Source organism: Carassius gibelio, chromosome B17 (genome assembly GCF_023724105.1).
Source record: "Carassius gibelio isolate Cgi1373 ecotype wild population from Czech Republic chromosome B17, carGib1.2-hapl.c, whole genome shotgun sequence".
In the NCBI taxonomy this organism is placed as follows: Eukaryota; Metazoa; Chordata; class Actinopteri; order Cypriniformes; family Cyprinidae; genus Carassius; species Carassius gibelio.
This window is the reverse complement of record NC_068412.1, coordinates 25,803,662-25,818,863: the sequence shown is the minus strand read 5'-3', so window position 1 is coordinate 25,818,863 and position 15,202 is coordinate 25,803,662. Positions and strand designations below refer to the sequence as shown.

General features: G+C 36.0%; 2 protein-coding genes across 7 annotated transcripts in view; one reads left to right on the top strand and one right to left on the bottom strand.

Annotated features, from left to right (window-relative positions):
* Positions 1-114: 114 nt before the first annotated feature.
* Positions 115-5,543, top strand: ccdc170 (coiled-coil domain containing 170). The gene is made up of 10 exons (XM_052581424.1): positions 115-949; positions 1,025-1,281; positions 1,565-1,709; positions 1,777-1,962; positions 2,036-2,353; positions 2,432-2,611; positions 2,736-2,909; positions 3,537-3,779; positions 4,263-4,478; positions 4,571-5,543. The coding sequence occupies exons 1-10, from the start codon at positions 788-790 to the stop codon at positions 4,844-4,846; spliced, it is 2,157 nt and encodes a 718-aa protein (XP_052437384.1). The 5' UTR covers positions 115-787; the 3' UTR covers positions 4,847-5,543.
* Positions 5,544-5,720: 177 nt separating this feature from the next.
* The window catches only part of LOC127976769 (nesprin-1), a 94,162-nt gene continuing 84,680 nt past the window's right edge, over positions 5,721-15,202 (bottom strand). For 5 of the 6 annotated variants that reach the window (XM_052581418.1, XM_052581423.1, XM_052581419.1 and 2 more), the window contains 9 exons: positions 13,581-13,723; positions 13,365-13,491; positions 12,750-12,961; positions 11,487-11,687; positions 11,266-11,394; positions 10,968-11,180; positions 10,036-10,128; positions 8,371-8,429; positions 5,721-6,620 (listed from right to left, as the gene is read on the bottom strand). In XM_052581418.1, coding sequence (XP_052437378.1) covers positions 6,371-6,620; positions 8,371-8,429; positions 10,036-10,128; positions 10,968-11,180; positions 11,266-11,394; positions 11,487-11,687; positions 12,750-12,961; positions 13,365-13,491; positions 13,581-13,723 — 1,427 coding nt within the window. In that variant the 3' untranslated portion in view covers positions 5,721-6,370. The remainder of the gene's footprint in view (positions 6,621-8,370; positions 8,430-10,035; positions 10,129-10,967; positions 11,181-11,265; positions 11,395-11,486; positions 11,688-12,749; positions 12,962-13,364; positions 13,492-13,580; positions 13,724-15,202) is intronic. The other variant, XM_052581421.1, reaches the window with a different exon arrangement.

Below are 15,202 nucleotides of genomic sequence, written 5' to 3'. Positions count from 1 at the left end.
CGCTTAATGTTGTTGTGTTGCTTGGAAACCTGCTAAACTACAGCGACACATTAACATGAAAAACCTACAAAAACTGAGCATTAAGAGGAGATTTGTTATAGACGTGGAGCAATAACAGAGACAAGTGAGTTTTTGTACATTGTGCCAGTTTCCAGAGTGATATGTTCTCATATTTCTTTACAAAGAGAATTGTTGCCTTTAATTTCTTTACTGTCTACTGCTGTAGCCATCATTTGATTTTGTTTCAGGATCAATAAAATGGTAAAACATTCACAGGACTTTCGAAAAATGACTTATTTAGTAAGTCAGTAAAATTGTTATTAAATGTCTTATACCACTATATCTGTTATGATCATATATACGCGATTTTGTTCATTTCTAACAAAAATGCATTGTATTTTATTAACATAAAAAGTTAATGAATATTCATTGTGCTCAGCAAACAAAAAGTATGTTCTAAAACATATTGTTAACATAGCCATTGAATTATTAAAGTGTTTTTTTATTTTTTTATGTCTAGATTTTTTGGTTTCAAAACTTCTATAAACATTCTAAAAAAAAAGCAGCTACATTTAATATGGAATGTCAGAATATCAAAAGGGGAAAAAAAAAAAAAGATCCATTAATTATTTATAAAGTTTTTGGGATTTGCAAACATTTTGAGAATTTTATTAAAACCAGAAATCCTTTATACGAACATTCTAATGTTCCTGGAAGAATGTTTGTTCATAACTTTTGAGAGATCCTTGCCAGAACATTCTGAAAATGTTCCCTGTTAGCTGGGTGAATGTTACTGTTGCTATGGATACATTCAGGTTTGACTGACAGCGGTTTGGCAATGGAGGAGTCTGTAATCCAGCAGCACCTCACACACTATAAACAGGCCACTGAGACGGCCCGTGAGGAGCTGGCCGTCCTGCAGACCAAATACAACAAACTCCAATCACAGGTCTCTATATTCACTGCTCATTTGTGGTGTTTTAGATGCACATTCTATATGTGAAATATCTAATGCTTTTAACAGCTCTTGGAAAGCCAATCCAAAGTCACATCTCAGGAAGAGACTCTGAAAAACTTAAGGGATGCTGTAGATCGACATAAAGAGAAAGAGGCGAGACAGGAGTCTCTCATCAGCTCGCTCAGAGAACGCAGCTACAACACAGAGCAAGAGATGCTGTCCATCACCTCCTCCAAAAGCTTCATGGACATGAGAGTACAGACACTTACAAAAGAGAATGAGGAGATCAAGAGGAAAATCATGGAGCTTGATATCAAATCAAAGTGAGCATTTACGGCACACTGCTAGTCAAACATCGGGACAACCCTAGAATCTCTTTGTTTTATGATGATACAATTTTCTATTTTCTAGTAAAACAGTAAATTAGCTTGCACCTCTCTCTCTCTTATTCTCTTTTATTGACACACATAAAATCAACAGCATTGAAAGCATTGGTAGTGTAAACAATCCTAAGGCTTATTATAAATGAGTCATTCAAAGCATCATCTTTATGTGATTTTATTGTTTAGATTTTCTCTTAGTAAACACTGTCATCAAATATTGCAGACAGTATTTTGCAGAATGCAACAAGGCAAAACAGGAAGCTGCTGAGACCCATAGAAGATCTGATGAGTTTATATCAGCAGTAGCAAACAAAGTGTCTGTAAATGTGGCAGGAAAGGCGGATCCTTTGGATTATATCATATCCACGGTAAGTGTTTTCACATATGCTTTTAACCAATATTCTCACGATCTCTAACATATCTGTCTATGATAAGTTGGACGGCTGCTTCAAGGAGAGAGACCGACTGAAGAACTGCATTTGTGCTTTAGAGGAGAGCGTGAAGTTGTACGAGGTGGAGTGTAAAGCCAGCAGAGAAACAGTCAAGAGACTGGTATCTGATGTAGAACGAGAACAGTCGCTCTCAGCCTCCAGAGTGAATGAGCTGAACTCTACCAGACAGGTATCTTACAGATCAATAATGCAAAAAATGCATTATGCAAAAAATTCATTTTTATTTGTATTTTTGTTGCAAGGAATTGGATGTAATCTCCCTGAAGAAACTAAGTTTGGAGAGGGAGAACCAGAGGCTGAAAACCTCCCTGCAGGAGTCTGAACTGGCGCTGACGTCCGCACAGCACAGCTGTCGCCACTATGAGAGTCTCTCTCAAGATCTGCAAAATAAACTCCACAGCTGCCAGAAGGAAGCTCAGGCATCTCACAGCCAGCACCAGGCCTTCATGAAGAATGTGGAAGCTCTGCTGGAGGATGAGTCTCGTCCTCTTCAACACACACAAAGTGACCTACTGAAGGCACTTACGGCCCTGTGCAGCAGGGAGAAAAGTGCGCAGAAGGTAATGTTTGCATCTCATATTATTATAACATAGACCGCGTTCCTATTTCTTCACTCCTGTGCTCTCTGTGTGCTCTAGTCTCAGCTGGAGACGGAGGGCAGGCTGGCGGAGGTGGAAGAGCAGTTGTCTAGACACAAAGAGAATCAGAGCAGCTCAGAACGGAGAGAACAGGAGCTGCTGGACAGAATCAAAAGTCTGGAGGACGAGCTGCTGACGGCTGGAGTCTGGAAAGATGGAATGAACCAGGACAAACAGCATGTGAGGAACTGGATTTATTCTGCCCAAGCCTGTTACTGTTTCTAGCCTCTGTCTCATTTGGAATTAGAACATAATTGGAAGGTATCATAAATGTCCTAAAATGAACGATCTTCTCTCTCTGTAGTACCTGCGGTTTGTGGAGCAGCTCTCAGAGAAGCTGAAAGTGGATCGTGTTGCTGCAGATCTGGGATTTGATATGAGACTCGAGGCCATTCTTACACGAGCTGAACAGCTGAGCAGACAGGAAGGGACAGCTTTACTGGAGACCAAGACACAAATCTACAGCCTTCAGAGAAAGGTGCTGACATGTCAAAGAGAACAGGAATGAATTTAGTTCTATGTTTTTGGTGCATAATCTTTCCAAATATACAATAATTGTTACAGGTTTAAAAATGTTGCCCTATTTTATCATAATTTATCTTGAAAAAGAGTGCAGAAATTAAAAAAATAATTGTTACAGATTTTCAAACAAATGCCCAATTTTAATGCAAATGTCCTTAGGTGATATGTGACATAGCTTAAAATTGTAAAAATAAAAATAAATAATAATAATAAAATAAAAAAACAGTTCAGAAATGCAAATGGTAAAATTCAAAGAGTGCAGTTTTTGGAGGGGATTTTTATTTTATTTTAAACATTTAATTAGAAATGTAATTAAAAACAAACGATTCAAAACAAATTAAATAACATTTTAAACAAATTTTAATCTTTAATCAAAACAAATTCTAAAAATGTATTATATTTTTATGTTGTATTTTTCTTATACTATTCATTTATTATACCGTACTTGTCATTTATATTAAAACCAGTGAAAATATGCAAAAAACGTTTCAATATAAAATAAAAAACATACAAAAATCCTACCTACCTATCATTTATATTATTATTTGATTAACTGGTTTATCCTTTCCATCAATGACTGCAGCTTAAAGAACATAAGGAGCGTTCAGAAAGTAAAGAGCTTCACCTGGAGCTGCTGAGGAGGAAGATGGTCCAGCTGGAGGAGGAGAAGAGGAGCCGCTCAGCTCTGGCGGTGGAGAAAGATGATGCTACTGTGGCCTGTAAGAAGCTCCAGAAGCGTGTGGATCGTCTGCAGGCGGAGCTGAGCACCTTACGCTTCTCCAACACCGAGCTGAAAGCCCAGCTGTCCCACACCAATGAGCTCAAGGTACAGGGACGAGGCCTGGCCCACAGACCCTCACCAAAAAGAGTCATTTCAGCTTAAAATACAACATTTTTAATTCAAAAACACAAATGTGACTCTGTAAATATATACCATTTTTACTGTATATGGCACTTGAGTTATATGACAATATGGTTCTATGGATAATAAAATAAATTATTTAGATCAGTGCTTTGGTTTCTGGATCCTTAAAGCATACAGATGTTTCATGTAGCTTGTAGAGCATCTGCCAAATGCATGAACATAAATGGTTCTAATTTTGACCCTTAAACTCATGATGAAATATAAAGTAGTGAAATTTAGTTAAGAATTACAGGGTCAAAACAAATCAAAGATGAAACATGCATTTAGAAAATAGTCTGAATTTGTCTTTCATGCATCTGTAAAAGTGCTGTTTCACATGTCGAGTGGAGTGTGGCGATGCTTGTACAGTAAGTGCTTAGTTTCTGCTGTCTTTGGTGCAACAAGATCAAAGTGATGGAACAATACCAAACCATAGAGGAGCAGAATAAGAACCTGGGAAAGCTTGAGAAGAACAAGGTAAAGACTGAGAAGAAAATGACCACCATCAAGTCAGAGATGAAAAACCAGGAACTCCGAGCCAGAGATGAGATTCAACAAGCCCAGAGACTGCTGGACACTCAGTCTAGTGCTATAGCAGATCTCACTCTCACCGAGAAACAGGTACAGAGCTCGATACAAGACTGTTATACATTACCACTCAAAAGTGTGCAGTCCACTTTGTTAAAAGTAACTAGTATGTTCCTACATTGCAGTTACTGGACTTCTACATGGTGGTGAGTCAGATGTTAGGTGTTGACTGCACAGGTTGCGTCCCAAACTATGAAGTTCTCAGAAGGCTGGAGGTTCTGCTTCAGTCACGGCACTGTCCTGCTCATCTACACCAGCATCACACTCCTCACATCTGGGAAGCTCCAGTTTCCTCCATAAACGTCGCTCATTCTCACGAGTTCCAACCCCAGGCTCTGCCAGCTCCCCCCGGAACAACCTCGGACAGCCCAGCGCCCCCCGTGAATAATAATAACATTTAAGCAACTCAAAGTAGTTTTTTGCCCTTGAAATACAATGGATGGATGGCTTTACAGCGGCAACAAACGCACGTGTGTATCTACCCACTGTAATTACAACAGACAGTCGATTACACTTAACTGTAGGGGCTCCAGTTACAAAAAAAGACAAAAGGACATACAATTGCTTTAATGTTCATCCCGTTCCCAGCTGAAGAGCCTGGATAGTCTGTGGCTTGGATGCTGCTGGTTTCTCCACCAGGCTTCTTAACTAGCTCAACCAGCACAATTACACTGGTCAAACAACAAGAATTGTTAAATGGTTGTTGTTTTTTTATAAACCAGGATTGATTGTGCTTTCTGTAACGGCACCATTCTGAAAGAAAGAAAAAGCACCTACTATTGATAGTAATTAAAAAGCAACCATGTATTGTGACAAAATAAACACATTTTATGCATGCATCATATTAATGGCAAGTATTTCATTAAATATTTAGAGATGTTTACCATGATTGCTGCGATAAATGAGACTCCACAAATTTGAATCAGGATTAATGGAAGTATGCAATGATTTGATGCATTTACCCAGATGTTGTTTCTGAATATTCTAAGAACTTTCAAACCATCCAGTTAATGTTTTCAAATTTTAAACTACATTCCATTTGATTATTTTGCAAAGCATTTTCTGAATGTTATTAAAGACCAGTTCATTTTAAATGAACATTCTATTAATGTTACTGAAAGAATGTTAATTCATAACAAAACTTAGTCAAATTCGGAGAACGTTCCCTGTTAACTGGGTAATACAACCCTGTAGATTTTACGAGCAAATCATTCAAGTGTTTAAACTGCGACAGAAAATAGGCAAGAAAACAATTATGATTCACAATTAATCAAATTATGGTCATTCAGTCTTTAATTGTAATGAAAAATACTTATCAGCAGGTTATGTGTACAGTATATCATATATATTTTCACTGCGAAGGTTTGCCTTAGCAAACTGTACGTACATAAATATCCTTTTCTTTGATATCAGTGGTTTACATACAGTAGAGTATATTCATGACACAGTTACCTTGAATATTACAGCAGGTTAGTTAAGATTAAAAATGAAAAATAAACAATGACTAATCCAATGGAAACCAAAGAATGACCACATGCCAAAAATACATATAAAAAATAATTGCAATATAGAGTTCATAGATTTTTTATCTTCTCTTTTTTACAAGTAATTTATTTGATAAAAGCAACCCAACACCTTTACGTTATTTTCCAAATAAACTTGTTCTTTCCTTGATTAAAAAAGGCCTGATTAACTCACAGTGCTGAGTTAATATCCTACGCTCTAGTTTCCTCCTTCATATCAAACATGGAAGAACATCAGTAGCACTAACGACAGCAGTTTTCAGTGCAGTAGGCTTCGTTCTAACATCTACACGAGACTCAGAGTGACATACTGTAAAATTAGCAGCTGTATTTGCTGTACAAGGACATGTTAAAGGCTGCCAAACTCAGTGGCAGTAGTCAGTCTTGTCTTAAAAGTGGAGCTCATTTAGGCGGAGGCCCGTTGGTGTATCTAAGCATTGGGTGGAAGGAGCGGGCAAAGTTGTTGAGGTGGGCACAGCTGTAGTCATCCTCACATGTAGGCACAAAACAGGCCACCACCAGCACCAGCAGCAGGATGATCTGCAGCGGCAGTGCGGCCCAGAAGACTCGCTTCAGGAAGGTTCTGCACCAGGATGCTGGTTCTTCCTCGTCAGAAAGGGAGGAACCGGATCCAGCGGCGTTGCGAGACCTGCTATACATGAGACAGCACAAGAGGTGGAAACGCTCAGATATAAAACTAGGCGCATGATAGGAATTACACTGGTTATCTAGCTATTCCTATCTGTAGCTGAAGAAATGGGCTTTGTAGAGTCACAAAAGACTTTCTCTCTACACTCTTAAAATGAAAGGTTCACTGGATCTTGGGCATTGATCGTTCCATGAAGAACCTGTAACATCCATGGAATATTTTCATTCCACAAGAGGTTTTTTATATAGTGGATAAAAAGTTCTGCAGTTGCATCGCTATGAAAATTCCCTTTTGGAACCTTTATTTTTAAGAATGTAAATAAGCTTTCTTGGTACATTTGCTGTTCTACACTGTTATATGACATTTGGGAACACATTAGATGCCAAAGCTTGACACAGATAGTTAGTTTGAAGTCTTCAGTAGCATTTAAAAGCAAAAGGGCCATTTTAAGAGAGTTTCTGTATTTTTAAATATGCCTTTTTTGTTAAAGCGCTGTTAAACAGAGACCATGCTAACAGGAAGAACAGCTCAACAGTTTCCAGTTTCAGAGTTTTCATTAATATATAGCTGTAGTTCGGGGCTGCCGTTGCCTAAGGGTTAAAAAAAATGCTGGAAAAATAAAAATGCTGTATGTTCAAACCCAACAAGATGCAATTCATGAGCAAAAATGCTTGATTATTTTATATTTAACATATAAAAAAACACTTAATTAACTTAATTAAATTAATAATAAATACACTTCTTGTAATTTTACCATGACCCACTACAAAGCAGCTGTTTGTGAATAACCACATTTAATACTAAATATATATACTGTGTATATATATATATATATATATATATATAGAATGTGGTAATTATATTGTGAATATTAATTTTTAAAGGGGGCATACTGTCATTATTTATACTTATGGGATGATAGTTAACAATTATAAACAATTAAACAATTATCTTAACTATATACATCTTATAAACTATACAATCTTAGCAATTATCTTAAATAAATATTATTAAACTTAATTATTTTACTATGATCCACAACCAAAAATGTGTGAATAACCATAGTTAATGCTGCTGACATATCATGGAAAACCAGATTTTGATGCTCCTTTCAATAATCTAGTTTTATAAGAACATATTATAAACTTATTTTATAATTTAAAATATCTTGTTGTAATTTCACCATAACCCACTACATGCTGACACATGGGAAATCTGATTTTTTTGCTCCTTTTAATCCCACGGAAGAGAGTCTTAACACGGAGTCTCTCTCGAGTCATGTTTCTCTAGCATGTCATCAAACTGCACGGATGGCAGATCGGAGGAGGGAGAAGATGATTGATTAGTCGGTGAAAGAGCAGATGTGACACACCAGAGAGAGAAAAAGAGAAAGTTGCCAAGATTGTTCATTGCAGACGCTTGCCGAATAGACAAGAAAAATGAACGGCTCAGCAGCAAGCAGCCTAGCGTATCCATATTTACAGCCGCAGAATATAGAAAACAAGCGCGCTTTTCATCTGGTGCATGAACTCCCTTAGTAGTGTCTATCTCAGCTCCCTAACCTGAGCAGTGTCTAGAATCACAGAAGATGATGGAAGTCATCAGCATGAGCCTGGAGCTTGTGTGTCATGGTTTGTAGGACACGGTCCACTCAAGGGTCAACCCCAGAGCCGTTAGCGCTAGGGGTCTACGCTCAGGTCATGGGTTGAGTTCCATTATCTTCCAAGTGTTCTAGAAACCAGGAGAAAGGTACCTGTGAAGTGGACTGCTCACACAGGCTCCGGGCTGTGACAGACTACTTTTGCCCCGAGGCTGTTTGCAATGAACAGGGGGGTAAAAGAAAGAAAGAATGTTTCAGTCCAGGCAAATAAAGACAAAGCTACTGATGAAAGAACCCCCAAAAAAGAAGAGCACCAACAAAATCAAAAGAGTGCTGATGGGGTGACAGCACTTCTATGGAGACAAAGAAACTGGTTCTTCATGACACCCTTCTCAGAAAACCCCCTTGCCAACAAGTGATCCTTTAATATAAATATTTAAAAGAAGTTTTCAGCTCATTTCATCTGTTTTCTGAGAATGTCACAGGTCATATTTTACCCAGGAAAAGGTGTATTACTTAAAATGCCATAAAACAGGAAAAATCTTTCAAATTAATGTTATTTTATTATTAGACTATCTATCTATATAAATATAAATGGTATAAACATAAATCTCACTCTCTCTCTCTTATATATATATATATATATATATATATATATATATATATATATATATATATATATATATATATATATATATATATATATAATTTATATATATTTAGTGCTGGCAAATGATTAATCACATCCACAATAAAAGTTTGTTTACATAATATATGTATGTGTACTTTGTTTATTTATTATGTATATATAATTACACACATGCATGTGTATATTTCAGAATTTTTATATATAATAAATGTATTTATTTATTATATAAATTATATGAATATAAATAATAAATACATGTAAATAGTTTCCAAATGTATACTGTATATGTGTGGGTTTATATACATATTAAATATAGACAAAACATTTATGCAAACTAAAACTTATTTTGGATGTGATTAATAGCGATTAACTGTTTGACAGCACAAATTATATTATAATTATATTATATTCTCATTAAGTATTATAAATATTACAAACAAAAATTAAGGAGCATGACAAGCTAACATTTGTAATTGCTAGAATAAGAATTTATTTATTTTAATTATTAAAATAATTTGAAATATACATACATTACAGTAGTTTGTTTTATTGTATTATTATAATGAGAATCTGATGAGAATTCTTAAAAAATAAAAAATAAAATAAAAAATATCTGGATGCATAATAGTAATAATATAAGAGGAAAATGTGTTTGAATGTCATTATAATGTTTATGATCATTATAATCATAAAATGTTAATGGACCAAAAAGGCTTCATTTTATTCATGAAAAAATTTTGAGGTTAAATATGACCTGGACATGTTTCTTTTTTTTTTTTTTTCATAGAACCAGTATTCCTTGATGACTACAGTGTGGGAATCTAGAATAAACATGAATGTGGGAAATGAGTGGAGGAACAAACCAAGCCAGAATTTAGGGGAGTGATAAGGGTGCGACTAGGTGTTTAAAGGATGTAAAACTGGGAACAATCGATAGGATGTAGAAACACAACAGGGACGAATCACATCTCCAGTTCTGATTCAGCTCTTGCATTAGAAGAGAGCATGCTGGGAAGGTCTTGAGCTTTGGAGGAACTCTGGGCAAACTAATAAGTATACTAATAAGGTGTCAAGTGTGTTTTTGACGGCCAAGTTCCAGAAACATTCAAGTGTCAAACCATCAGCTCAACGTGACGAGATACAGTGATCTCTGAAGTGTCATGTGTTACCGATCGCCGGCGGCTGGGAGTGCTGCGTCCAGAAACAGGGCTCAGGGAACCGGAAGTGTCCAAATCATCAGCAGACGACCAAGATGACAAGTCCTACAGAGATAGTGTGTGACGAGGACGGTTGGAGAAAGACAGTGTGATTAAAAAACTAGACAGACTGCACATCAGGGTTATTGAAGTCAAACTAAAATTATTCAAAAATTGTCACTTGAAATGAAAAAATAAATAAAATGAAACTTCAGCTGAAATGAAACATACTATATATATATATATATATATATATATATATATATATATAAAATGACAAACAACACAACCTAATTACTAAAAAAAACTTTAACTGAAATTAAAATGAAAACACAAAATATTGAAATAAAAACTAGTTCAAAATATTAATAAAAACAATTATATCTCAATGATACTAAACACTGCTGCAAATAAACAATTATGAAACTTTTTGAACTGTAATAGTATATTGCATATTGCGTATATTATAATATAATACTTGAAAAACAAAATGCAAAGCCCCCTATACATTATAATATAATAATCAGTAATTCATATTTACTTATTTATTAATCAATAAATTAATAAATTAACCACAATTAATTCAAGTTTCAAAAACTGGAATTGTATTGTATATTGTACTGTTCTAAAATAAAATAAAACTAATAGTAAAATAGTTTGTTTGCATGCATTTGTTAAGTTTGGTTATTGCAATATACTATTACTATTATTAATAATAATAATAACAACAACAACTTCATGCATTATGTGACCCATCCTTTTCTTGGCTGAGAACCACTGATTTAGAAATATTTGGAAATATGTAATAATTTGTATGAAATTAATTCCATGTTTAGAGGCACTAATATAATTGAAGTCAAACCCAGGCAAACTGTGTGCATGGACGCTGGCGGTCAGTAACTCACCTGCTGACTGCTGCTGATGTCCAGGGTCTTCTGCAGCTCTCTGATGTCTCTCGTCACCTCCTTCAGCAGCATCTTGAGACGGTTCCCGATCACATGCACCTTCTCTTTGGCTTCCAGACAGTCAGTGCCCTCCGAGTGGACCAGCAGCTGAAGAGACATGTCCTGCAGGGACGCCACCTTCACCTGCGTGTCCAGCAGCTCCCGGCGGAATTGCTGCGGAACAATCAGTGTTAAATCAAAACAAACCAAGCAACTTCTTACCCAAATGCTGTACCAACCGAAAAGAGGAATCAGTTACCAGAAAGGTTTTGTGATGCTCCTGTAGGGTATCGCTGTCCTGAGTGTGGTCGATCGGGACGATCTCATTCCTCCTGCGTTCGATGTTCTCCAGCCACAGAAGCAGACCGTGACTCATCTCATGGAAGTCCTGAAGATTAGGAAAAGGTCTGTGATTTTAACCCCTCAACATTGATGAAAGCAGAATTTCTGAAGGGATATCTTCTGATATCAGCTTCTTGCCTGGCACTGCATGAGCGCGTGCTGGAGCGCGGTCCTCCAGTCGTCCAGAGAGCTGCTGAGACGCTCCCAGCGGTTATTCATCTCCTTCAGCCGGCGCTGTAGGTCTCGTGCCTCCTCGCTGTCCGACTGCACAAACTCGGCGCTGCAGAGGTTAATGGACAACACGATGGCCTTGCGTTTATCCAGAGCCTTCTGCAGCTCCTGCACAGAGTCACAGGTCAACAGAGAAAAACATCAATGCCACAAAACACTGAACAACTGGACAACCAACGAACAAACCATAAGGTTCAAAGAATATCATGGCATTAGTGTCTTTTTAGTATTATTACTATTACAATACTTCTTAAAACATTGAATTGCCTTTTATTTTTAATTTTGTAATTTAGTTTTGTTTGTTTTAATTGGAAAACCAACAAACAATAAAACAAAAAAAAAACTCTAACCCTTACAAACAATAACTGGTTCAAAGAATATCATGGCATTAGTATTATTTTTGTATTGGTTTTATATATTTTTACAGTATTTATTAATATATTTTAATTAGCTTTTATATTTGTTGTTTTTATTCAAATTTTAGTTTAGGTTTTAACAACCTGTTTTTCTCATTATTATAATGATTAAATTTTTTTGTATTATAATATAGCTTTAGTTTATTTTTATTTCACTATTAAATCTAGTAAGGCAACATTCCTAAATAAGTTTTGTAAATTTAGGATTTTCAGTATTAAGGATTTTTTTTTTTTTTTTTGTGGCTCAAGTGGTAGAGCATTGCGTTAGCAGCGCATGTTTGTGGGTTCGATTCCCAGGGAACACATGCTAGGTTAAAAAAAAGCCTGAATGCACTGTAAGTCACTTTAAAAGCGTTAGCTAAATGCATTAATTTAGTTTGTTTTATTTGAGTTTATGATGGATAACCAACAAACAAGAAAAAGTTTAAAAAAAAATTTGTTATGTGTTACTTTCATTTTTATATATAATACATATAATTATGTCTAATTTAATACTGCTACATAGCAGGGGCATCAAACTCAGTTCCTGGAGGGCCACAGCTCTGCAGAGTTTAGCTCCAACCCTAATTAAACACACCTGATCCAGCTAATCAGGTCCTTCAGGTTTCTTTGGAAACTACAGGGAATGTGTGATTGAACTAAACTCTCCAGGCACTGAGCTTGACATCCCTGCTATATAGCTTCAACGTCTCAGTTTTGAGTAATCTGAGCACTTAGTAACAAACAGTGTGAGTGATGATTATCAGCGCTGGACCTTGAGTTTCTTGATGCGTAGCTGGATGGTCTGTATGTCCGTGCTGAGGTCCAGTCCCCGCTGCTGCTCCAGCTCTTCTTCTGTCTGGTCCAGCCAGCTGCAGATGCTGCTCAGGTCCGAGTTGAACTGCTGCCACTGCTGCATGTTCTGCTTCATGCGCATCTCTTTACTGAGAGCCTGAGCCTGCAGCAGCTCCCAGCGCTCGATCACACCTGCACAACACACACCGGTCACACTTCATAACAGCTGTATTCAGAAATACACATTTTATGATGCATCAGACAAAAGAAAATCAAAATCCAAAATATTCCTTTTATTATAAAATGCACACTGCACGCAAGTGTTTTTGCATCCAAAATATTGCTTGATAATAATGAAAGCTGCATGATCAGATGCAAGTCTTACTCAATATTACTACTGAATATTAATTTTTTTACTTCATTTAAAACATTCAAAATAGTTTACATTTGTTATGAAACTTTCATATTCTACATTTCCTCCAAGCCGATCTTTTATGTAACACATATAATGTTTAATGGCTTATATACCATCAGCATTAGTTTAAAGGTTGCATGTATTTACATGCATGGCTCAGAATATAATCTGGTTCTGTACCTGAAGTTTGGGACTCTGAGCTGTTGGGGTTGACGAACCCTGATATCTTGTCTTCCTCTTCTTTCAGCTCAAATCCCACTCGTTTTACTGCATCTATACTGCCACGACATTCTTCAAGAAGACGCATCTGAGAGAGAAATAAAGATAACAAAAGTGTTAGCAAAACCAGAGACAATTCTTCTACAGTACACAGTAGTCCTATAGATGATGACTCACATAACCCATGTAGGTGGCGTCCAGCTCCGGGCCGGTGGGGGTCCGGCTGCGTATGATGCTCTCCGTCTGCTGCAGATGGAAGCAGCTGGTGTTGAGAACTTTATCCAGCTGTCTGATGTGAGTCTCCAGTGATCCAGCGTCACCTGTAGAGGAACAGCAGATTCGTTTTAAAAGGAGGAACAACAGGAAGTTGCTCTGAGCTGCGTTTGGAACCGCGTTCTCTTTCTCAGGCCTGATGCAGTGCAAGATCGTCACATGATTTCACGCTTTCTCATTAGTCAAACATACTAGGTGCTTCTAAATAGAAGTATCATTAGTCAAAGCAGTTTACAATCAGTGAGTATACACACTGCTCTTCAGAATGGCATCTAATACAGCACTTTTAGAAATGTTTGTTCAGCGTTTCTTCAATCATTTTCTTATTAACAAGACGGACTGGTCAAGTATAATGGAGATTTGAAAGTGATAGACCGATTAATTGAATGCTCATTTTGAAAGGGTCACTTGTGTTTTATAATCTGCTGACCTATACCTTTTTTGCATTAACATATTTTCATGGCAGATTACTACAGAATTATTATTAATAGAATATGTCCATTCTCATTACTGTGATGCAAAAAATATCATTTAAATTGTGCATTTAAAAAAATGCATGAAACACTTTTTAAAACCGGTTTTGTTACTGTTAACTAAGAATTGTTTTTTATTATTAAAAAGAAGCTGAAATAAAATAAAAAATAAAACAGAAATATTTGATGAAAAACTTTTAAAATAGGAAATGTTGCTTTAACAATTGACAGAAATAAAATGCTGAAAGTATTAAAATTACCAAAAAAAAAAAAAAACAAGCTGAATAAAAACGAATTAAATGATAAAAACATAACAAAATGACTACAACTTAAACTACTCAAAGAAACACTGGAAATAAAAAGTAAAAGCTAAATCAGAATATTACAAAATACTATAATAGTACAGATAATAATAAAATAACAGATTTAAACAAAAATCCAGCAACGTGAATCTAATTACAAAAAGATATTCGGATGTTTAACAGTAATGAGAATTTTGGGGGGAAATTGCTTTACAATCAAAAAGTGTGAAAACATTTAGGAATTGTTCCAAAAATAGGCTTCATTTTCTTTATTTAAAAATATTTTTTAAGTTTTTCTTTTCTTTTCTATTTTTTTTTTTTTTAAATTTGACCTTGATATGTGAAATTCCTCTTTTGGACAAGTGCGACCATTGAAAACATACACATGGGCCATACTACTAATATTTGATTTTAAACCACTTGATTTAATACAATTTTTTTTTTTTTTTTGTAATTCACAATTTTCTCTGATTGCAAAATACTGTGAGTAATGCTGTTGATTTGGCAAATCCAAAAGCATTAGAAACCCAGAACAAACACCGGAGTGAACTCTGTGGCACTACAGTACATGCAAACACTGGAGAACTGATTACTGAGGTTAACACACAGAGTGAAGCAACACAAATCAAAAGAGAAGGGTTAGAGAATACAGCTCTGTGCTTTGATTCGGTTTGTGAGTAGAAACTAAAGATCACAATCTCAGGCGACAGACGAGTGAGTGAGTCTCAGATCTCGGACTGCTGTTGCCTAC